We start from the raw sequence: 22,806 nt of genomic DNA on the forward strand, positions 1-22,806 counted from the left end.
CACTAAAAGTTGAGACCACCTTCTAAATTCTCATACAAGCCCTCAAGGACTCATCATCCACGTTGTCGCTAGGTTGGGAAGGCATCAAGCAAACTCCCCTCACTTCTAGGTCAGCTTAAATGACCGAGCACCCACTCTCGGCTCGGTGCGGCATCATGAGGATTGATTATAGTTTCCATGCCTGAAAAAGCGAGTATATACATTGCGACCGGTCCTATAATGTCTAGTTCTACTTAGTCTGAAAATGAGCAGCGTAGGTATTATGCAATGTTCCCTAGGGAACCCGGCGCAATCCGCACATTTCCGTCGGCATTAATTCGACCCCCGTCGCGATTATCCAGTTTCGCTTAGAGTTGTACCCAGAACATCTTTGTCGCTTTACTCACTACTCCACTGCTTTATAATGCCCAAAATACTTGTGTGAGTGTGAATCCCTCATCGAGTAAACCTGTGTCAATCGCTAGGAGGGAAGAACCAACGATGTACAACTAGCTCGGAATGTGTCGGGCTTCACTGGGGAAATTGCATTTTAACACGCTGTTCCTTTTCTGACTAAGTAGAACTAGAAATTTAGGACCGGACGCAATGTCCATCCTCGCTTCTTCAGGCCTGGAAACTATAATCAATCCTCATGATGCCGCTCCGAGCCGAGAGTGGGTGCTCGGTCATTTAGCTGACCCAGAAGTGAGGGGAGTATGCTTGATGCATTCCCAACCTAGCGACAAAGTGGATGATGAGTTCTTGAAGGCTTGTAATGAGAATTTGAAGGTGGTCTCCACTTTTAGTGTGGGGTATGGTGAGTTCTTCTCTGTTTGATAATGTCTCACTATGTTCCTCTGCCTTTATTGCCATAAAGTTTCCAAATTCCATTTGTGACACGGAACGGATATAGGAATTCTAGATAGTGATCTGGAGGACGGAATGCGACAACGTATCAGCAATGTGATGGAGGATAAGTGTGGCGAGATGAATGCTGATTTATAGACCATATCAACATCGAAGGCGCTAAACGACGAGGTATCAAGATAGGACATACACCGGGAGTATTGAGTGATGCTGGTGAGTTTATCCAACATGCCAGAATTCAGAGTGAAGAGGAAGAGCAGGAGGCGAGAGAACATGGAAGTTTAGAGCACGAAAGCGAAATATATGGGGGGAGAAGGGGAAGAATGATGACTGACAAATAGTCGCTGATATCACCGTCATGTTGGTGTTGATGACATTGCGGAGAGTGGAAGAAGGTATTTCCTTGGTTAAATCAGGTGGAGTGAGTGATTTCTCTTGCCTCATCTCCCCCCTCCATTCCATCTCCGTTCCTCCGTCCCCCTTCCAACCAAATCTCTCACAACGGTTTTTAGTCCTGACTTCTTCCGCCCTTATTCTGAATCCAACAAATCCCCTTTTCCTCTTCCTTCCCAATCTTCCCTCAATCTGAATCCAACATTCTGAATATCGTCACTTTGATCACATTCCTCTGCAAAATTGCCCAATTCGCTGTATTCTCCTTTTCATTCCTCATGTACCCCTCAGAAATCACGACCTAACAATTATTAGTGGTCTAAACTCCCATGGGCACCATTCATACTCTGCGGTCCATCCATCTCCCATCCATCTCTGGTACTATCTTTCTTAGGTTTTGGTCGTATATCACAACATGTTCTCTCCCGTTTACTAGCTTTCACATCCAAAACACATCCTCCTCAAGTCCAATACGTTTCATCTCATGCACGTTCCAACCAAATGGAGATCGATCAACAATTCAGTCATAGGTTCGGTGTGAAGGTTAAACTTGTAGAGAGAGATCAACTTGCTTCAGAATCGGATATCTTGATAGTTTTATGTGATTTGAATCCCAGTACGAAAGATTATGTCAATTCTGAATTCCTTGGGAAAATGAAGAAAACTGCTGTTTTGGTCAATGCGGCCAGAGTGAGTCATATTCCATTATACACTTCATATATCAGTTGCACTAATAAGGAGAAAATGTAGGGGGCGGGTGAGGTTTGGAGAGATTGAGAAAGAAAAGTTGACATTAGGGACCTATCGTTAATTCTGATGATCTAGCTCATGCATTATCGACAGGTCAGATATTTGGTGCGGGGTTAGATGTGATCACTGGTGAACCTAATATATCATCTGATCATCCTCTTGTCAAAGCTCAGAATTGTGTGATCATCCCACATATGGGTTCGGCGGATGTCGACACGAGGAAAGCCATGGCGGAATTGTGTGAGTGGTCTCCCTTCATACTATCACTTTTGTCTTCTCCTTATATACTGGCTATGGACAGTTCGGTATGGTTTTCACCGTCAGTATGACCTGTCCAGATGGTCCATCTTGATCCGTGGACCAAATAATCGACTGATCAGATAGGCGTTAGGAACGCTATTGCCGGGGTCAAAGGAGAACCTATGCCAGCCATGGTGCAATAAAACCCTACTCTCACTCCATCTCTTCCTCCATATCTGGCATAAAGCGTAGTAAGTCAACACTATCTCGTCCCATCTTGGTCTTTGGGGATAATGATAGATGCATAACTTGTCGAATAATGAATTATTACTCATTGAGAAGAAGTATGAAAATCACCACCATGTCTGACTTTGCGCACCAGACTGACCATTCTGTACAGGACCCGGTCCGAGCGGTAATGCAGCCGGAGTGGCCAGGACGGGAGGTTGGCCTTCCCCTTCGCCGGTTACGGGGCCAGCGAGTCCGATGGAGGCTCCAGGAGGACTTGATTCGCCAAGAGGTGGGAAGGGGAACCACATGTCAAGCAAGTAACCTTGACTGTCAATGTTGTTCGTTCCGGGTGTTTCAGGAGGCTGTGATCAGCTCAAATCCACCTTCACGTACTTTGTTACTTGATGACTCTTAACGGTCATTGTAGGGCGCGACACCGCATATGGCTAGGCAGTCTCACCCTGTGAGGCAGGTCGAGGTGGGAGAGTGTCCTTCATCCCACTTCATTGTAGGTATGAAGATCTTGCACGGCATGACGGGGTAAGAATCGGGGTGATTGGAATGAAAAGAAGATTACACACAAATGTCAACGTCTGTGGCGGTCCAGAAGTCCGTCCAGAATTGGTGAATAATTGATCGGCATACGTAAAGTCGAAATTAGTAGTGATAGTGTCCAAATCGTTAAAGTTGAAACTGGGCGGAGGGAGGTTATTGTGGGCCGGAGTAGAAGTGGAAGTCATCGTGGGTAATGTGGGGTCCCAATCTATCGGTGGGAGAGGCATGATTTGTTTGATTGGAGAAGGTGCTTTAGAAGGTGGAGGTAGGATCCGATTGCGTCTCGCACGTTGGAGGACATCGCGGAGTAACGTAGCGAATTGGAATCCGGGGACTGGGATCAGCAAATGCCCAGTGGAATTCGGGAAGGACTATAAAGATGAAATTTACCCTGAGTGAGAAGTTGAGCAATTTGTTCTACATCCCTGCTGACTTGCCGGACGTCCACCGCTTCGGGTAGAAGGGAAGCCATACGAATCAGAAAACGAGAAGCGAATGCGGCGCCCATATCTAAGACGATTAGTGATGAACAAGATGTGTTCTGAGGACATACGCGTGTACAGATTCGCTACGAGACGTCAGCGTGATCACATATGTGATAAGGAGGACGTACCATATCGGAAGTTCTCTTTATACTGCCCTCCACGAAGAGCTGTAGCCACCAACTTCTCAGCCGCTCGGACAGCTATGATCAAGGCTTCTTTGCGCTGATCTGAAAGATGGGCAATGTCTTGTTTGTTCCTCACCCCATGCAGGATCCGTGAGTTAACATACATGCTGCGTTGTAAGCGCAGATTATCGGAGACCTGGATTGAACTCACAATGTACCGCATCGACCAGTGACGATATTTTCGCGCAATAGATCTGTGGCAGGTACGCCACGTTCGACTACGGGCATCAGCGGTGTGGTCTGATGGAGAATGCAGCACTGACCGAAATATTGCTCCCAATAGGTATACCACTCGTCGACTTTTCTCCGTGACTCTATGAGTTTCTCGTCGAGACCAGGCATGCTGGCGCTAGCCGGGAGGATAGAGTATGGTTGATGTAAGGGCACTACGAGATCAACCTCACCCTGTTTAAGTGGATAGCACCACTCACATCGCAACGTCAACAACTCGCTTGAAGATACCAGACGCGCATCAGTGCTGATTGACAATGGATGCTCAAGGAATTGGCGGGAATGCCGGATCGTCTCTTCTCCAGCAAACAGAGCGGGTCGCCCCATGTTGAATGCCATCCTGCTAGTGAGCTTCATTCTGGAAACCTTTGTGTGTGCTCACTCGTGTTCCATCTTGTACAACTGCCCGATATCAGCAGAGAGACTAGCGTTTTCACAAAAACAAGATTGACTCACTGCCAACCACATACGCGCCCCAACGACCAGTGGATAGTCCTCTCTAATCTGATCAGGTGTTTTACCGGCCCCCATGCCATTCTGAGCAAGGTAAGGTAGACATCGATACAAGCCCATGTCCATGGCTATCCGCATGGCATGACCTTTCAACTCAGTACTTTACTTCTCAAGCTGAGAGCTAAACAAACTCACCACCAGGCCGCCAGCTAGTATCTCCCCATGATGCCATTATTACCATAGCCTGAACAACTTCGATACGGGATATAGGCGTGAAGAGGGTGCTCATGCCTTTTATTGTCAGCAAGACCCAGTTGTAACTCAATTCCGACTCACCGATCTTCTCTGCATGCTCTCTGCACTGTCGCTGTAGCTCACTCTCTGGTCCACCAGCATCTTCCACTTTGGCGCCTACCATCATGATGGCCGTGATGCAGAATGGAGATCTACGCCGCAAGCTGACATGAGCACTCTGCGCCCACAGTGATTCTCGCCCGCATCACTCACCTGTCCCAAGTGTCCACCTCTGGGTCGAAGCATGGCATGTACATATGACACCTTTGGAAAAATCTGGTTTTCAGCGACCCCCTTTCATCTGCTTCGAAAGACCTACACATCATACAGCTGCTTTCCTCTTTCCTCACCACACCAACCGAGGTCCATGGGATCTTTGAAAGCATGCACCCGGTTCACCTGCTGCAACGGTAGAGCACGTTTCAGTTCGTTATCCGGTTTCGACCCGGCCGTCTTCTGACGCTTTGCGTCTGGCTCGAAGGGGTATATCTTAGCTTCAACTTTCCGTTTCCCAGTTGTGCTATCCCTATCACCATCGAGGTTGAAATCGTGGTGTCCATCCGCTTTCAGCCGAGCGGCTTCAGCTAGGGAGAGCATGTTATCCCAAGGGGCGCCAGCTCGAGAAGGGTCGAGAGGATCAGAATCGTCGTCGCTGTCTGAACTGAGGTGTGCGGGGTTCGGGGGTGGAGTAGGAGGTCGGGCCCATGGTCGTTGCTCTAGAATATTCTCTCGAGTGATGGAAGAATGTCGTTGAGCGGCACCAACACCTCCATTGTTATCGAGAAAAGATTCCAGACTGAGCAAGGTGCCCGGTGTACTCGACGCTACCGGAGGCGTGTGTTGAAACGAGTCTGTGCGGTCAGTTTCTGTGTCCAACGCATCACACATCTGGTCCGTTGCGGGGGATCGGGAATTGGACAGAAAAGAGGAGGTGAGGTGAGACTCACTATCTGTGGCATGTTGACCACTGTTCATAGTTTGCGGGGTAAACATCGGTCTTGAGCCTCCTTGCTGCAATCTCAACAGCTCTTCCATGGTCGTCTGTAACGCCCCCATTTGCGCCTCTACGATTCTCAGTCGGCTGATCAATCAGCACATGTCACTCGGTCGAAAGAGCTTTCTTCAGAGATTTTCTCCGACGGATGGGCTCTTCGTTCGTTTGAAAAGCGAAAGTTTTCGTGATCAATATCCAGGGGTGAGAAGGAGCAAAGCCATCACATGAAAACTCGACAATGGCCCACTCACTCTTCAACCTTTGAGCTCTTCGACTTCCGTGGTCCATCGAAGGTACACACATGACCAGACTGACGACATCGATTGCACGGAGGGTTTTCTTTGCCGATACATTTCATCTTCATCCTATGGCAAAAGTCCTGACCATCAGTCGTCTGCCTCAATCTTGTGACCCCTCGCCACCTATTTGACGGGAGCGCAGGCGAGTCAAGGAGGAGGTCCAAGGATAAGACGTAATCCATCTCATCGTAATCACGTGAAGGAAGGAAATGGATTGCATGCGATCACTGGCAGAAACATGATTGATGGAGACATGAGAGGTTGAGAGATATCAAGAAAAGGACGTACGCATGCTCCTGTATTTGAGAAATAGTGAGAATGGCGTTAACATAATCATCCATACTCTATGCATCTATTCGGCAGTCCAAAGAAGAGAGAGAGAGAGAGGAAGGATGTAGGTGGAAACCTACTATTGCCTTGCTTTCGAGGGACATCAGCCTCCTCATCTCCATCCGGCGAGGACCGGTCGCTCATGATGTTTGATGAGCTGGAATCTTGCTGATAGATTAGATTAATTGGATGTGCCTGTGCAGTATGCTGAGATATCGGCGATGGTTGACCGGAGTGGAGGATTAGTGAGACAGAAGGGAAAGTAAAGTGTAAGAGAGATGGAGTTTTGGGTGCAAAGTGGAGATGGGTGGAAGGGGCACGGGCCACCGGCGTTTCGCCGCCGGTTACACTGCTACTTCCGATCGCCACCATGATCCATGATCCCACCTCTTGGCAACAACACAACTATGTACTACTCAAACACAACATCATCACATCATTGGCTCGCGATGCAATGTTGCTTCTCAAGTACGGCTCACGCGGTCCAGCGCTGCTTCTGACCTCGCAGGCAACCGATCAGTCAGATGAACAAGTACATCCAACAGGCGACATGCAACGATTGACCAAAGTTTACGAAATCAACATCACAAGCCTGATTCGATATTCTCATCGGACCCCATCGTCCCATGCGTCCCAGTCATCTTCACTATCCGAATCATCCTCATCGTCCTCACTCTCGGTGTCCTCATCTTCCTCATCTTCCTCGCCTTCCTCATCCTCGTCGTGCTCAGCACTTCTCTCCATCATCCCATCGAACCCTAGCTGCCTCTCAACCTCACTCCCATATCTCACCTCACGTAATCTCGATCCTCCACCATACATCAACTCGTGGATCCAGCAAGCCGTATCATACCAGTGATGAGACCGTTCTTCATTCTCGTTCATCGGAGTCTCATCTACTTGTAGGAACTCTTGACCAGTCTCTGAAACTGGGGATGGCACACTCATTGCGAGACTGGCATGCATTCCCATGATCCGGAGCGTGGCCATAATCTGTTCGTCCGTTTGTGGTCCCAATCGCTCAATCGTTCGGCCATGAATCGCACTCTGTTCAGGAGTGGAAACAACAGCCCCGCTACATTCCAGCGCCTTGATTTCCAACTGCCGGTATCAACACCATGTCTTTCCTTCATGAGATCCAAAGTTCAGACTCACCTCAATTGCTTTATTGATATCTGCGACATTTCGATGGTCCATTGTATCATTGTAGTGCTCAGTCATGAGACGCAACACTCTAGCCAATTCCAGTCGAATGGTCCTTCCGGGAGCATAAGTCCTCTCGATCTCCATCCCAAACATTTCCATCTCCTTCCTGAATCGTTTGTTACGATCCATCCATTCAGGCGCACATCGAGGGGAGAGTAAAATATTTCGACTGGCTTGTTTCGCCATGTCAAACTTCTCCATGAGTTTGCCGCGTCGTATCGATTCATCCATTCGGTCCGCTGCACATAGGTTACAATCACATGTGAAGAGATACTGTTTCGCTTTGGCCGCTCGGGTTTCGTAAGGTTGTTCGCGGGAGAAATATGAGATGGTGAGTTCTGTTCCTGCCGACATGTCGTTCAGCGCTCTCACGACAGCGACCTGGTCTCAGCACTAATACTTTCTTTACTAAAACCACTCACATCTCCCCATGCGATATGCACCGTGTTGGGTAAACAAGAGTGATTTATCATGGACACGGTGGGCCATATCGCCGTGTCCTTGTCTACCTCTCCGTCCTTTCTCATTGGAGCAGAGTGGAAACCTTTCGCCGTGATGGGCGATAGACCGAAGGAGTTGATAGCTATTTTGGTACAGATACTGTGAATATCCAAGGAGACGGGCTCGTGTAAAGCCTCGAGCCTTTCGGTCTCAGACAGTTCAAGAACTGCCGATTCGGGGTTTACTGATGGAAACAAAGTGTCCCAAATCTTCTTCAAGCGAGGTTCGTCGATCAACAATTGTACCGCTTTTCTCGTGGCGATGACTCGGGCGTCTTCTTTGACGTCCCCACTGACAGGATCCAGCCGACTGGGTTGCGAGCTGGACCGTTCTGAACGACTGGCGTGAATCAGAGCCTTCTCGACCAGCAGAAGAGTACCCGCATATACGTCGGACGTGAGTACGAGAGATCTGTGTTTGCCTGGGACTCGGACGACTCTGACCGGACCGACATAATTTGCTACATCGAGTCGACGCCCGGCGACATATCTGTCGAAAAGTGCGTTCCAGTCATAATTCCCCAATCCCTCCTCCAGACGGACGTCGAGTTTATTCAGGATCGCAGACGCCTTTCTGGTACCAGTGTCGAATGCGTGCTGGGCCAGCATGTCAGCGTGTCTCCATAATCCCATCCTATAAGCCGCCTTGGCTTTGTGATATACTATTTCCTTTTGCACGTCCTGAACGCAGTCCGATTTGATGGGGATCTTCTCCGCCTCCTGAAGATCGCGATACGAAGAAGCGGGCCTGTTGGCGCCCAGATTCGCGGATGCCCGTCGAGCCAGTAACAAGCATGTCATGTCTGCGGAGCGTAGACTAGAGGGGAGAGCGAGACCATAAGTGAGCTGGTATAAAGCGGTCTGGGGTCAGATTATCTCAACGCCTCCTGTCTCTCCCAATGACTGCGCTCACCATGGAACAACCTCTCCAAACATCCTCATTTCCTACCCCAACGACTTGTGATAGACTTCTGCGATCGGAGTTCTGATTTCAGTCCTCTCCGCGTAGCCGGCTGACATCACTGACAAGAGGCTCCAACTGCCACTTAAAGTTGGCCACCCTAGGGTCCAGCGGGTGCAGTCGCTCGATTTCACCGGGGACTTCTACACGGATTCTCCCATGGCCATAAATCAGAGACAGAGTTGTAGGCTCTTTGATAGCGAATAATGCGCCCACGGGAAATATCTCGTTGAGCTCCTGGAGCGGGATTGCCGATGGTGATCGGAGCGTAGGTAGATTCAATATCTCCACATGCGTCGTGAGTCCGGAAAAATCCTCAACGATGCTACATTTTATAACTTCATCCAACCTCAAAACAAACTCACAGATTCAATTCAGAGTTGATAATGATGGAAGTGACGACGCGGCAAATAACTACTTTCCCTGTAACTTCAGTCATGACTTCCAGGAGAGTACTGTCAAGCATAGTAGGTGCCGAGAATGACCAACGGGTGATTGTCGTATTGGCTACCTATGCCCAAGCCTCAAATGAAAAGGCACGGATTGGCAACCACTCACCTATATGGCGGTAAGGACACATCAGATCCTTGAGCAGAACAATCATGAGTTTGTACCAAGGCTCTATACGACCATATGTCCGGTATTGGATCGAAGAACAGCGATGTTGGATTTGTAGCTCCTGACCCTGTGTATACCCTCTTGATACCGTCCTCATGCTGTTCCACCCCCTATTGTTGATATCGGTCGGATAATTCTTGAAGATAGTCCACCCAGGCTCTTGCGCTTGCAAGCGCATATGACGCGGCAAGAGATATAGCCAGAACGAAGTGAGAATCGGTCCATGTTCATCCAGCTGTCAGTCAGTGATCCTTTCGTCCATCCTGGTTGCGGTTCCCCATTGACTATTGGGCCGTTGACATCAGGGAAGACTGACTTGTTGATTGACAAGGAGATGACGCATTGGATGGCAATATGTGGGAGGAAGTATGGGAAAGTTGCGCAGAACACGGAAGGCATCGCGAAGATGAGGAAATGTTTGGAGACAGCAAAAGATTATGACGAAGGAGAAGTCAACTTACCAGGAATAACTGTCGAACTGTGCTAGTGGGCTGGTGCACCTCGTTCCCTGCGTCCAACGTCACTCCATTTGCAACTCTCAAACCTTCAGCAGAGTGCATCGATTGTTGAAGTGGAAGGTTCATATCGTGGCCGAAACTTTGAGTGACGATGACGACGAGTTAAGCTCTTGCGACTTCGGAAGGGTGGATAGGGTCGGTACAACTCCTCACAGAGGCTTCACGATGATGAAGATGCCCGAGGAGGAAATCGAGAGGAGGGGGGAGAGGCAAAATAAGGGACGGGAGGGAACTGATAGTCCTTGAGGTCTATTGGAAATCAGACGGTGGATGAGAGGAGGAAGTATGAAAGGAACACGTGTACAGGACAAGAATAGTGAGAGTCAAGGTACTGATAGAGTATGATGAGGGGAGAAGAACACCGGAGGAAAGTGCTCAGGTACTGTTCACAATTGACGCATAGGTAGAGGAGAGAAGACAAGGAAGGAGAAAGCAGACCGAAGAGATGGAGCATTATGTTGGGAGAGGAATGTACTGTGTGTGATACCGATCGTGACTATCAATGACCTCATGATCTCGATCATTTCTACCCTTTTGGGGATGTCAGTGAGGTCAGTAGACTTCCAGCTGCAGTCGGTCGTCCCTTTGGGTAAGCCCGGATAGTCAGTGATCATGAATTGTCGATACTTATCAAGTCACTCCCAGCGAGCGCTTCTCCGAAGGACAAATCGAAGAGCCATCTCGAGGTCACCTTTAGTCTTCGGTGTTGGGTCGCAATGTCGCGACTAGGCCTCGTACTTGCAGCTCATATGTCGCATGATGGCTATTCACCTACTCATCCTCAACTCCGATGATACTGGATGTATGTCAGAACAGCATCACTACCACATGAAACGACTCACTATATACATGTATCTGGTCCAATAGATTTGCCGTGGCATTTGTCAGGTTGGGACGCCCACGATGGGACATTTGTATACCCATTTTACCCCTTTGGGAATCTGATGACCGTACTTGGCCTCAAAGTATCGTCGGCCTCCCCCACGCATAACATCGTGCGCCCAACAAGCCGTATTGACCCACTCAGCCGCCTGAACTTTTAGCTTCAATACTTACGGCATGGATATGTGCAACAAGATTTGGAGATACTCACTTCGTTCTTGAATGTCTTTGCAACAGCAATTAGAGCAGCCATGTAAGATTCATCCATAACGCCAACGGTCTGAAGTACTCTTCCGTGCCGTTGAAGCTGCCCGGGGGTTGCTGGCGTTGCACCAAGTGCCTTGAAAGCCTATTGATGAGCTCATGATTGAATGACGAGTCCGGAACGGTGACTTACCTCCATGGCCACTTCCCGATCGCTTGTCGCCAGGGCCCTTGTGATTAAGCCAAGGAACATGTAAAGTTTGTACCTTCTCGATGGGTGATAGGTCTCACTTAGTTTGCTGGTGTCCAAGATCATCGAAGCGTAGTGGGGCGTTGCGAAAGAGGTTCTCGTCACCTTACCGGACTTGAGGTATTCATTCACGAGCCGTTCTCTCGAGACATGATCATCGGCGGCATCCTCGCGGCATAGCTGACAGGCGCAGTGGAAGCCCCAGAGGGATGAGAGACTAGCGGTACGGACTGAATATGGAATGGTGCACGATTCGCAGTAGGTGGTGGTCAACTCGGTACCTTTGCTCAGGTCGGCGGCAGCGCGCATGACGACAGTCTGATAGTCAGTCCAGCGCACAACAGACAACGAATAAGAAGGAAGATGTGCGACGGCACGAGATGACAAGAGGCTCAGAAGACGGAAAAGGGACCTACATGGCCTATGTCAGTGGTGTAGATATTGGGAACACAGGAATGATTGAAGAAAGAAAACAGACGTTGGACATGCGCATAGCCCTTGGCGCCCATGAAGGCATTGATGCGAATAGCGTGACCAATGGCCATCGGATCGACTATGGCGGGCTTTCGAAGGGTCTCGACAGTGCGGGAAACGCGCAGTGATGGGATTTGATGACTTGGCTTAGCTTTGCTACGACTCAAATCATTCCAAAGTTCCACCATTCCAGGATCATCCATGAGCTGGTACATTGCTGCACTCCTTAGAAGTGCAACAGTCCACTTCACGCTTTGATCCTCAAGGTTCGTCTCCACAAATTTTGGGTTTTCAGGCAATTCCCTGCTTGAAAGACTAGTGTCGACCAAGAGAAGCTGACCGGCTTGCACGTCGGCAGTCAGCACGACTCCACGTCCACGCCCTGGAATATGTACGACCTGAATAGGGCCAACATAATCGGACATCACTGGCGTACCCTTCTTGGCGAGCGTTTGGCGATGTGCTTCCCAATCGTATTTCCCGGACTCTTCTTCGCGACGAGTTTTCACTTCCTGGATCATGGTCGTGGCCTCCTGAAGTCCGACATCGAAAGCGCTTTGAGCGAGATCTCCGGCCAAAGACCACATACGTAAGCCGTAAGCCGACTGAGCCTTCCTCCAGAGGACCTTCTCGACTTGCGTGGGAGTCGGTTGATACTTGAGCTTCTCTGCGTCCAAACAGTCAAGATGAGCGGTGGCATAACGACCCATACGAATGTTGGTGAGAGCACGATTGAGACGAAGGGCGAAGGAAAGACTTTGGTCCATCTCGGATGAAGGGTACAGAAGCGCCGTGGAATAGAGTGCGCAAGCCAACTGCGATCAGGGTCTGAATATGAGGCGTAGATGAAAACAACCCACCGAAAATCTACCAGCCTGTACCGCTTTGTTACCCTCTACTTTAAGGTCTTCAGGTGTTCGGGTATCAACATGCTGCAGATCAATTAGGTTACGACCCCCAAGAACAACTCACAGGGGACGGATAATTCCAACGGACATGGCGAATCTCAGGATCACGCTCGTGAACGCGGATTATGTCGGTTGCCACGTCCACTCGTATCTCGGTTTCATACCCCGTAGGTTGAATGAACCTGATGCGAGGTTCCCGAATAGCCAAGATGGCCCCCTTCGCGTAAGTCTGATCAAGCGATGCCATGTCCAGTCCATCACCGACTTGTAATGGCAAGTCGCCGATGGCGACGTTCATAGCCAGGCCTGACGGGTCTTCGACTGTGCTATACTCTCGTCAGCCATGAAATACCTTCATACTGTGAACGGGCGACTCACAATCTCACATTTATATCTACTTCAAGCTCGCCAAGTACGCGACACAACAACACACAGCCCGCTCCATCAGCACATGAAGGAAAATTCTACTCTGATGACTTACCTTGGTGCCTATTGGGACAGAGCAGATCTATCATCCCGATTCGGTTGAGCAGAGGCCAGTCGACGACTGACGAGGTGGTTTGCTCCCCTCGAAACATATGTATCACACCGGTCTTGAGCTTGAAAAAATGTTGCTGTCGGTCGAACGCGTCGACTGTCAGTTTCGCCAGCAGGCATCTGTCAACCAAGTTCAAGGGTACGGGCATGGGCTTGGTAGTGGTGTTGCGCTGGTCTTAGCCATACCTCTCCAGCAGCGATGGTTTTACGAAGAAGCCCACTTCCTGGATTCTACGCGAAGCTTCAAGAAGAAGGTGAAAGGAATTCAGTGCTAACCTCATAGATCTCAAATTGATCACAATAAAGGTCGCAAGGAGGAGCCATCTCGCCATACTGCTCCTGGAGCTTTTTGTGAGCCTGCAAGGCTTTTTTTCGAATGTTAGACATGGTCGCGAAAGAGGGGGTAACAATGAGACGGTCGGAATGACTATGCGAAGCGATTGTCGAGACACTTGCACGAAGATGACAGGATGACGGGATGACACAAAGTGAAAGTACGAGTTCAGAGTGTCAAGAGTTTTCGGACGCCGATCTGGAAAGGATGGCTTGTGCTGATCACCACCTAATGCGTGGTAGTATATATGACGACGATTGACACCCTCTGTATATGTGAAGATCCGTTATACAGGTGAATGAAGCCGCTCAAGATCCTCGGGAGCTCGGGAGGGGTCGACAGTAGTTGGCTCTCCTGGGAAAAGTACTACTTACAGGTTGATGCATCAAATCAACTCGGTGGCATATCTTTGACGAATTTGATCGCTTCAAAAGTCTCCCCTCCTAGTCCACGAGGCAGTGTCCTAGGATATCTGAAGACTTCCCGCAACCCCGAATGACGCAAGACAACATGTGAAGCTGGGTTTGTTGCTTTTGCTCCCTTCTTGTCAGCACATCCCTCAAGGAGTAGTCTGGTGGCAATCTTTTTGGAATGTCATATGTAATTTGCCAAGGGAATCCTCGATATTGAGGGTCCGATGTATGTATGAGATTGGCTCGAATTTTCTTCCCCTCACTCGATGTTCGGTGTTTGGGGAAAGGGCTCACCGCACTGATCCTCCTCAATCTCATGAAGGGTACACACCAATCATCCACCAGCCCTTTGACAGCAGCTTTCGCTATCCCTCTGCCAGTGTATTGGGAGGAAACGTTGTATCCTAGATCCCAAGTTTGGTTCACATGGGCGTATTGTGAAAGGGGTTCTGGAGGGGGAAAGGGGACGTCTGAAAGATGACAGTTGATTGTGCCTTTGTGCGTGAGTCGTTTTCTCCAGTCATCGCGATTGGATTCCACCGAAGCTATGGACCCGAACTCAGGACGCGAGCTCTGAGACCAAAAGGAGGTTCATAGACTTGACCAAATAAGAAGGAATGAGGGGATGTAGCGGGACGAGTAAAACACGAGGAAAGATGACAGGGAGAATGAGTGAATCAGGACATACCTATAATCTTCCCCGAATCAGTACGGATAACATGAAACGGACAACCCCCAATCACCCAATCTTCTTTCTTAGTGCCCGTCGATCGGAGAGCTTGTAGTTGTGTCAAAAACGGTCTAGCATATTCCATCTTCTCGACGACTTGTCTTTCTGCGAGTTCTCTGGGAAGACTGTGGTATCAGCATTGTGTTGTGGAGATTTCTGTATCCCCCCCGTAGTTTCTCGATCATCTGAATGATGTGGACATTTGGGCCGATGGGTGATATCCACATCAGTCTGAAGGGAGATAGAGCAGGGTGACAGGGTGTTGAAGGAAGTGATAGGGTGTAAAAGGACGCATGCGACACATGTATTCGTACTGTATTTCAAATGAAAGACAGAAAGACAGGGAAGAGTAAAGATGGAGAAGGAAGAAAGCATATCCTCATGACAGGACGCATGACGAAATTAGCAAGGGACCCGAGGTCCATTTCCACATGACATGAGGATCTGGCTTTTTTGGGGGAATTTACACTCTTGTGAGTAGATGAACGGTGGATGATGGACATGATACTGGTAACTTGAAAGCCTCACGGTTTCGGATTCCTGATGTTATTATCTGATATTCCCTTCTCCGAATATAATTCCCACCACGTCTCTACGTCGTCAAATCGAAGAGGGGTGATTCGTATCCCATCACCGAGAGGGATGTACGGTTCGTCATATTCAGTGTCCCATTGAAGCATCTTCTTCTTTCTGGTATCGACCTCTGATCTTGCTGCCTGAGAAGTAGTAACACCATGAGTGGAGAGGGACGGCGGGTCTAGTGGTGGGGCATGTGGGCGAAGATGTGAGTTAGTGAACGATAAGATAGCCCGGCGTTTATCGGAGTTTACGAGTTGGTCCAGAAAGACGAACTCAAGTTGCAAGACGCCATACTGACGTGATTCGTTGTCTTTCTCAAAGATCAATGAATCTTGAATGAAGCAAACTCAAACGCCATCTAATGCATAATAATCTCATATCATTCACAACGTTTTCCCAATCGTCCATATCATACACATGATTTCCCAAATACATCTTTCTCTCCCTTCATAACTTTCCTCCAAACCTCAATGGTGGTCTCCCTTTTTCGAACCCACTCAAGGCTGGATCAACCCATATAGTCCCTTCCCAAGCTTTCCAAATAGTGAATACCATCACATAAACCCAATTGAAAGTCACTTGTAAACTCACTACTGTTCCTATGACTTTAAAAGCCATGGAATCCAATTCCTGTGCTAACTCTGTTGTCGCTGTTGCCCAAACACCGATAGGGAAAGTAATCGCCGTGAAACCAATTGTGAAACTTGTCTTTCCGAAAAAGTCTCTGTTACATCGGAAGAAATGATCGACGAATATAGCATGTGCTATGGTATACCATACTAATCCTAATCCCCATAAGATGAGAGCAGTGACTAAACCACCGGCATAAACTGCATCGGCTAGACGAAGTGACGATTCTGGTGTTTCGAGTAGAGCGAAAGGTGTGGAATAATCATAACTTAATTGTCGGACCGTTTTACCGAGAAGGGCTATACCGAATGCTCCTTGACCACATGGACCGAGAGGTAGGAATACACTGGGAAGAGCGGCCGGTGCGGGTAATCCGATCAATGCTGTACGGTATATCCATAGAACGATGAGCATGAGGGCAACGGGGACACCGGTACCCCATACGACGTATGAGATGAGGACGACGGAACGAGCTAGGGATGGGGAGAAGGGAAGAAGAGCCGTTCCGACTACACCGCCGGAAGCGGCAACGACGACGGAGGTGACGATGGGTAGTAGCCATGGAGCGGAGACGGTCTCGATAGTGTGGGTATGGCGGGCGAAGCTGAGGGTGAGTGATTTGCTCCATCCAGCCGGCTATGCTGTGACATTACCGTGGTGGAATCAATGACAGGCAGTCGAGTGATGAAAGTTGAATACTGTGGGATGACGAAAGAGAGAGAGAATTGATTGAAGAGATAATGGAAACAACTCACATGTAAAAGAGCATTCCAAAGTTGATCAAGATACTGAAGATGACGTCGATCCACCATAATCCCAAGGCAAGTTGTGCGGCTCTCCAACCCCAAGCCGGGACGCAAACCTTGGCGATCATGTTCTATGTGTCAGTCTGAACCCCGGTTCCGTTCTTCATACTAATCCTATCAAGATCGGTTGAAATCATAACGACCGTCTACATAAAGAAGGCATCGACGAAAGTAGATCGAAGAGATGACTGACTATGATGGTGACAAGACCCATAGGCATACATCCCCAAAACATACCCGAAGTATGATGTTTCAATACCGCTCCGAATAATCCCTTATATTTGACATACCTCACCACACTACCCAGAGTGATCAACACAAACAGTAATACGTTGAAGACAAATATAACTTCTGCAATATATCTCAACCATAAACCATTCCACGGTAATCCATACAATAAAATCGAAACGATACCCGTTCCCATAGTCAGGGAATAATACGAAGGACCTAAATTGAGTATTATCCTATCCAATTCTACGGTAAATCTTCTCCATAATGATGGTGGATGGTTTGAAGGGGTAATCATATCGACTTCTTTACCTTCCACAGTCGAAATACCAGAAATACCGGAACCGACGGTAGAACTTTGAGAACCTTGTCTTTCTTGGCGTCCAACACTGGTATCGGTGGCGGTGGGATCGACGTTGGTGTCAAATTCAGCTAAAGAGTTGATTTCGCGTGATGAACGATCGAGAGGACCACGTTCTAAATCTGGATTCATGACGAGAGTTATGAGGTCACAACACGACCGAACGACGGGGGACTAGTTACAGAGGAAGATGATGAGAGATAGAGAAAGGGGAGAGAGTTAAAGGTGAGAATGATGGAAAGAGGGCGTAAAAGTCTGTGCTTGTTATGTCACCCTGGCTCCAACGATCCAACGCGTGGGGAAGAGGCGTCGATGATCGTTGTTTTTCGATTCACGATCCTCACAGCGGTGTGGTGGGGAAGATATGAAAGTATGAGAAAGTCAAAAAGATGAGTATGGGAAGATAAGAAGAAAAGTAAATCCGAGTCAGTATATAAACCCGGTATACCGGTCTCATGGTTTCTCGTCAGAGGGATCATGTTTTAAACGTTCGGAATGAGTTTATGATCGTCAAAGTGAGTTTGTACGAACGATTCAAAGATCCAACAAGGTGGATTCGGATTGTCACTTGTTTAACGGCGAACGCCGTTGAAATCATTCGGAAATCCACTGTTAAATTTTGTTTCCGGCTTCGGTTAACAGATGCAATGATGAAAGAGTCCGAATCTGAGCGTTCCTAATAAACTTGCTTCTGCGATAGGCCCGCCACGCCGTCGCCCCCCTTCAAAGGACATGATGTCATTTCATCAAATCGGATTTAGCGTTTGTTCCTGAGAGAAAGAAGTTCGGGGTCGGGTAGAATCGGGATCTATGTAATCCGTCTGCGATTCCCCTTTTCGGTGGCAAATGAGAAAAGTCTACGACAACACTTACATGGTCTTGCTTACATCAAACAATTTTAACTCATACCCTCGTGACTTACACCCTGCACCCTGTGGCCTCTTGGACCTACGGTGACTTTCATGGTCGTCCTTAACATCGGCAACTCTCACGGCAAAGGGTCTTTATCATCTCATCAGTCGAAAAGGTAGACGAGGAGAGAAAAACTCCTTTGACTTGACGGAAAAGATTCTAAATTCTTTATGCTGACTCATAACTTACTAAGGCCTTCTGATTCATTTTGATGGCATACGTCTGCCGGTTGACCGAGATGTACTGTATATAAAGTTGAGTATGTGCATCTACGCTTCTAACAATCGTCTACTTAGTTTTTACTCACAGGTTTAATAACTTTTTCACCCTTCGCAATTTTACTCGTGTTTTAACATCGAATAATACTTTGGTAATTGAATTAAGATGGCACGTAAAGTACATGTTCGTGAGTCTTTTCTTCAATTATCAACCCTTTCATACTTATCTCTTCATTTGTCATGGTCTTCCAAACCTTTACAGTCTCCTTCGATTCCCCTTCACCTATTCACCTCATACCACACAATCTGAAACTGCCCCATCAATCTCACAACCCGAGAGACAATCATGATCACTAAACCTCTCGTATCGAAAGGATGAGTCTGGTGACCTAGTGAATATGGTGATTCTGTGGATAGTACTATAGTACACAAGCAACTGTGTGAATCTGGTCGAAGGATACGAGTTTACAATATACTTGTAAAGAAATACGACTAACACATTCAGCCGGCTCTGCCAAACCAGAATCTAAAAAACTAAACTATTCTCTTATATTCAGTACCTCCCGTCAAATATTTTGGTTCATACTTTTCGTACTTTTCATCGTTATAGACGTTGCGGAATTAGGTCTCGTTTCTCAACAAATACATAAATATGGTCGATATGCTCAAAATTGGCCAACGGGACAATATCAACATGCAATGGGATTATTATTGTTTAGTAGTATAATTTCTTTGCTTTTTGGAATTTTCCATTGGGCTTTAAGTTTGTTTTTGTATTTACCTATATTTTTGGTAAGTCTAATTCTTCTTCTTCATCCCATCTCTTCTCCCTACTTACTGCTTTTCCCATTCATATCTCTGTTACATTCTTGACATGAGTTTTGACCCTTCACTTCCTTTCCTAGCATTTGCGCAATCATCCCTCGAGATATCCCCTCCTCATATCCGCTCGACTTGCCCTTGGTGGCGCTTGTTATGCGAAAGTCCCTGCTGACATATTAGGCAATGGGAGTTTGGTGGGGTACAGGAGCAGGAATCATCGAGTCTACTCCATTCGGTCACGGATTACAATGTGGTAATCCCGTCGATCGGTTTCCGACCGTATGGCAACCTTACGTACATGAATGTTCTAGGGTTACAGCTATTGAAGGGTTAGCTTGGGCCATGTGTGAGTTTTCCCTCTTCTATCTATCCTATTTTACTCCATCATATTCCGATCTTTAACAACTATCTGTATTGTCTTTTCCCTCAAGTATCCCTCCCCTATCTATCATCTTTGACTACAAAGAGAAAACAACTTCACTATCTCTATATTCCTTTTTTGTCTCAAATGGGAGTAGTGGAGGTAGACATCAACACTAACCTTCAGTCGCACTCTCCGTCGTGGGACTTTTCTTCACTTTCATCGATAAATTCAGCATCACCAGTCGACGTAATGTTGTTTATAACATCGAGGCAGAGGCCGAAGCTCAACCTGTGAAAGCATGATCCATATCCACCTTTCCATATCCCCATCCATTTTTGTGCATGCGAATCTGATAATCGTTTGTGATCATCTGTGGAATGAGGCGAGAAAGGTGTTTTGGTGAAAGATATGGAAAGAAAGCGTTTATAGATGTGGGCAGAGGAATCAAGTATAATTCAAAATTCAGAATCCATATATATTTGTTGATAATTTAACATATTCTTGATCGTTTCCGTGCTATCGTGTATTATGCTATGTTTCGTGGTGTCATCGTAATGGTCATACGGTAACTATAAGCTACATGGTTAGAATTGACTATGTCGGAAGGGTTTAGGCAGGAGCGAATTCTGTATGGTATTTCCCTTTACTATGGCCGGGCTCTGGATGACCTTTAATATCGTAGTTGTGATGTCCAAAGTCTGGGTGTCAGTCTACCGCTCTCTCTTCTACATTCCTCACCCAATGTTTCCTTTCATCCAGACAGATCGTGCGGAGGAGGATGATAGGAGGTGATGGGAATGGGGAGAAGAAGAATTGGTGTTGATGTCAAAGAGGGTCTTAAGTAGAGCACGGTGATGATGTGTTTGCAAAGGAGATATCAAGATTTTGATAGAGATTGTAGTACTCTGCTCTGAATTATAAAGGAACAGAGTGGACGCATGATAATTGGGTCAAGGGAAGAATGGACATTATGAAAAACTCACAATCCAACTCCATCTCTTCAAAATCGGTCGGAAGATTCTTTCCGGAAACACTCTTCATCCACTCCAACGTCGCCCCTACAGCAGGAGCAACCGCATCAGCCGCCACTGCCAACATGTACACCTCTTTCACAGCCGCGTAAGTCGAAGCGAGCTCTTTGGCCACTTCGGGGATGGACTGTAGAAGATTGTGAGGTTCGGAAGGGGGGAATTTAGTCAAATGTGGGAGAAGGAGATCACATATCCCGTCTATGAATGTCAGCGTATATGACACAGGAAAAAGACAGTGGAAGAATGGATGATGGTGGGACGAACCACTTTGAATTATACATCCTGCTCTCCAGATCTTCATAGTTTCAGCAAGGGAAATATCCCACTTCTGAACTGTCAGTTCTCACATGGAATGTGGGGAATGAAATGACCTGCTCTTGGGACGCTTTAGCAATGATCTGTCTCTTAGCACCTCCCAAACTGATGGACTTGAATCTCCGTGACTACATGTAGTCATCCACAATGGACATCGCGATATCGAGAAGTCAAAGAGGAGAGAGGCCTATGAATGCAGTTGGATCCCAAAGGCTAGGAGGGGTGGGAGGGAGAAATACGACTTACCGCCAAACCTTGAACGAATCCACCTAAGATACATCCGTATACAGCCTTCTCGACAGTATTCATCACGTCTTCTTTCACTTCCTTCCCAAGCTTATCTTCTCTGGGCTGAGGCAAAGACATGTTTTTCACAACCTCTAGACGTTCAGACTTGTCAGAAGAGATGATACGAAGCTGATGTGAAGCTGCAATCGCTGGTGCTGCAACATGTCTCGTTGCGATTTCCTTTCCCATTCAGCTTATGACACAAGTAATGGAGAGACATACCATGGTGGACCAAGTTCCGGTGCCCTATCTAATCAGCAACATACTTCTACTTTTAGCGCAGAATCTAGGGGCGGATGTTTTTAACATTGAAGGAGAGTTCTTATTTTGTATAGCTCACCTCAGACAAATCAACATCTTGCGTCACTTTATCCTCTACATCCTCCACGATCCCCCTCTTATCCTCTATCCCTCCACCCTTCTTGAAGCGAAGTCCCTTGTATCCAATCCCGATTAGGTAATTACCCCTTAGAGGTCCGGATCGATACCACTTTTCGAAATAATCTGATATTTCGTCGTTGGAGAGACCAAATTGATATGCCATGACAGCGCGTATTTCGCATAAGATAGACAGATGTGCGTGTTCTGTTCATAAATCCGATGTCGGTCTTATGAAGATAAGTCACGACTTACCAATCCCATTGTGTATCATCTTTACATCTACCGCATCAGCTGCTGCGTTTGCAAGTACCTGAAGAAGTAAGGTGAACTTACAATGTCCAGACCCTCCAGGACCAACATAACAGACACAAGGTTCCCCTTCAGGCGTTTTGACAGCCCATTTCTTCAAGTATGGCTCGACAAAGTCATACGCTTCTTTTGTTCCTCCTGGAGACATACTAGGTCCATGTCTAGCTGCTTGATCTATACTGATCAATACCGATATTTATCGCCATCACAAAGAGGTGATGCAGTACTCACATCCACCACTGACGCCCATACCAATCCACTCTATTCCTCTCTCCTTAGCTTTGGCTTGTCTACGTTCCGTCGATTCCCACCATTCGTTTCCTCCATCCACTACCACATCCCCTTTATCCAAAATTGGAAGTAGCTCTTCACAGACACCATCGACCACCTTCCCATGTGGCAGGGAGAGTACTATGATACGTCGTTCATGACCCCCGTTTGGATCTTTGATGAAAGCATTGACGAGATCTTTGAGGGAGTTAAATCCATGTACGCGGGAATCGTCCCCTGTTTCGGTTTTTTTGGCTTGATCCAAGATTGCCTGGACGGCCTTTTGATCTGTATCGAAGCATCCTATAGTTGAACCGTGCTCGGCAAAAAGAAGTGTCATACCCTATCGTCAGCTAAGTAGGGGTATGAAGAGATATTGCGATACTCACCGAGCCCATCGAGCCCGAGCCGATGATACCGATCTCTATGTTCGCCATGTTGAAAGTCTTTCTGAGATCAAAACGAGGTCTG

At 47.5% G+C, this 22,806-nt stretch overlaps 7 protein-coding genes across 7 annotated transcripts; 2 read left to right on the forward strand and 5 right to left on the reverse strand.

The window, feature by feature from the left end:
* Positions 1 to 403: 403 nt before the first annotated feature.
* Positions 404 to 2,432, forward strand: TREMEDRAFT_66924 (uncharacterized protein; the record flags this gene model as incomplete). Its single annotated transcript, XM_007001832.1, has 7 exons — positions 404 to 420; positions 561 to 796; positions 985 to 1,059; positions 1,188 to 1,267; positions 1,555 to 1,929; positions 2,037 to 2,229; positions 2,374 to 2,432. The coding sequence occupies 7 exons, from the start codon at positions 404 to 406 to the stop codon at positions 2,430 to 2,432; spliced, it is 1,035 nt and encodes a 344-aa protein (XP_007001894.1).
* An 80-nt stretch (positions 2,433 to 2,512) lies between these two features.
* Positions 2,513 to 6,138, reverse strand: TREMEDRAFT_41800 (uncharacterized protein; the record flags this gene model as incomplete). The annotated part of the gene is made up of 11 exons (XM_007000892.1): positions 2,513 to 2,822; positions 3,042 to 3,349; positions 3,406 to 3,525; positions 3,569 to 3,583; positions 3,629 to 3,792; positions 3,837 to 3,903; positions 3,949 to 4,071; positions 4,117 to 4,282; positions 4,373 to 4,529; positions 5,487 to 5,744; positions 5,909 to 6,138. The coding sequence occupies 11 exons, from the start codon at positions 6,136 to 6,138 to the stop codon at positions 2,583 to 2,585; spliced, it is 1,848 nt and encodes a 615-aa protein (XP_007000954.1). The 3' UTR covers positions 2,513 to 2,582.
* A 754-nt stretch (positions 6,139 to 6,892) lies between these two features.
* Positions 6,893 to 10,155, reverse strand: TREMEDRAFT_58684 (uncharacterized protein; the record flags this gene model as incomplete). The annotated part of the gene is made up of 8 exons (XM_007001295.1): positions 6,893 to 7,387; positions 7,442 to 7,873; positions 7,915 to 8,838; positions 8,906 to 8,977; positions 9,020 to 9,278; positions 9,319 to 9,376; positions 9,512 to 9,806; positions 10,033 to 10,155. The coding sequence occupies 8 exons, from the start codon at positions 10,153 to 10,155 to the stop codon at positions 6,893 to 6,895; spliced, it is 2,658 nt and encodes an 885-aa protein (XP_007001357.1).
* A 701-nt stretch (positions 10,156 to 10,856) lies between these two features.
* On the reverse strand, positions 10,857 to 13,493 carry TREMEDRAFT_58685 (uncharacterized protein; the record flags this gene model as incomplete). Its single annotated transcript, XM_007001296.1, has 10 exons — positions 10,857 to 10,885; positions 10,932 to 10,944; positions 10,992 to 11,120; positions 11,183 to 11,320; positions 11,369 to 11,743; positions 11,911 to 12,714; positions 12,760 to 12,831; positions 12,872 to 13,133; positions 13,186 to 13,201; positions 13,289 to 13,493. 10 exons carry the CDS (start codon positions 13,491 to 13,493, stop codon positions 10,857 to 10,859), a joined length of 2,043 nt encoding a protein of 680 aa, XP_007001358.1.
* A 2,354-nt stretch (positions 13,494 to 15,847) lies between these two features.
* On the reverse strand, positions 15,848 to 17,362 carry TREMEDRAFT_26125 (uncharacterized protein; the record flags this gene model as incomplete). Its single annotated transcript, XM_007000662.1, has 3 exons — positions 15,848 to 16,634; positions 16,786 to 16,907; positions 17,030 to 17,362. 3 exons carry the CDS (start codon positions 17,360 to 17,362, stop codon positions 15,848 to 15,850), a joined length of 1,242 nt encoding a protein of 413 aa, XP_007000724.1.
* Positions 17,363 to 18,628: 1,266 nt separating this feature from the next.
* Positions 18,629 to 20,232, forward strand: TREMEDRAFT_41801 (uncharacterized protein). Its single transcript, XM_007000893.1, has 4 exons — positions 18,629 to 18,743; positions 19,061 to 19,347; positions 19,558 to 19,723; positions 19,925 to 20,232. The coding sequence occupies exons 1-4, from the start codon at positions 18,722 to 18,724 to the stop codon at positions 20,041 to 20,043; spliced, it is 594 nt and encodes a 197-aa protein (XP_007000955.1). The 5' UTR covers positions 18,629 to 18,721; the 3' UTR covers positions 20,044 to 20,232.
* Positions 20,233 to 20,350: 118 nt separating this feature from the next.
* Positions 20,351 to 22,772, reverse strand: TREMEDRAFT_66926 (uncharacterized protein; the record flags this gene model as incomplete). The annotated part of the gene is made up of 11 exons (XM_007001833.1): positions 20,351 to 20,439; positions 20,725 to 20,970; positions 21,037 to 21,100; positions 21,144 to 21,170; positions 21,334 to 21,555; positions 21,598 to 21,621; positions 21,716 to 21,960; positions 22,009 to 22,035; positions 22,090 to 22,239; positions 22,297 to 22,678; positions 22,725 to 22,772. The coding sequence occupies 11 exons, from the start codon at positions 22,770 to 22,772 to the stop codon at positions 20,351 to 20,353; spliced, it is 1,524 nt and encodes a 507-aa protein (XP_007001895.1).
* Positions 22,773 to 22,806: the final 34 nt, after the last annotated feature.

The sequence above is a fragment of the Tremella mesenterica genome, assembly GCF_000271645.1.
Source record: "Tremella mesenterica DSM 1558 unplaced genomic scaffold TREMEscaffold_1, whole genome shotgun sequence".
Taxonomy (NCBI): Eukaryota; Fungi; Basidiomycota; class Tremellomycetes; order Tremellales; family Tremellaceae; genus Tremella; species Tremella mesenterica.

Coding starts and splice junctions, on each gene's coding strand:
- TREMEDRAFT_41801 (XM_007000893.1), top strand. CDS start 18,722: ATGGCACGTAAAGTACATGTTC. Junction 19,348..19,557: donor TGTATTTACCTATATTTTTG/GTAAGTCTAATT, acceptor CTGACATATTAG/GCAATGGGAGTTTGGTGGGG. Junction 19,724..19,924: donor AGGGTTAGCTTGGGCCATGT/GTGAGTTTTCCC, acceptor ACTAACCTTCAG/TCGCACTCTCCGTCGTGGGA.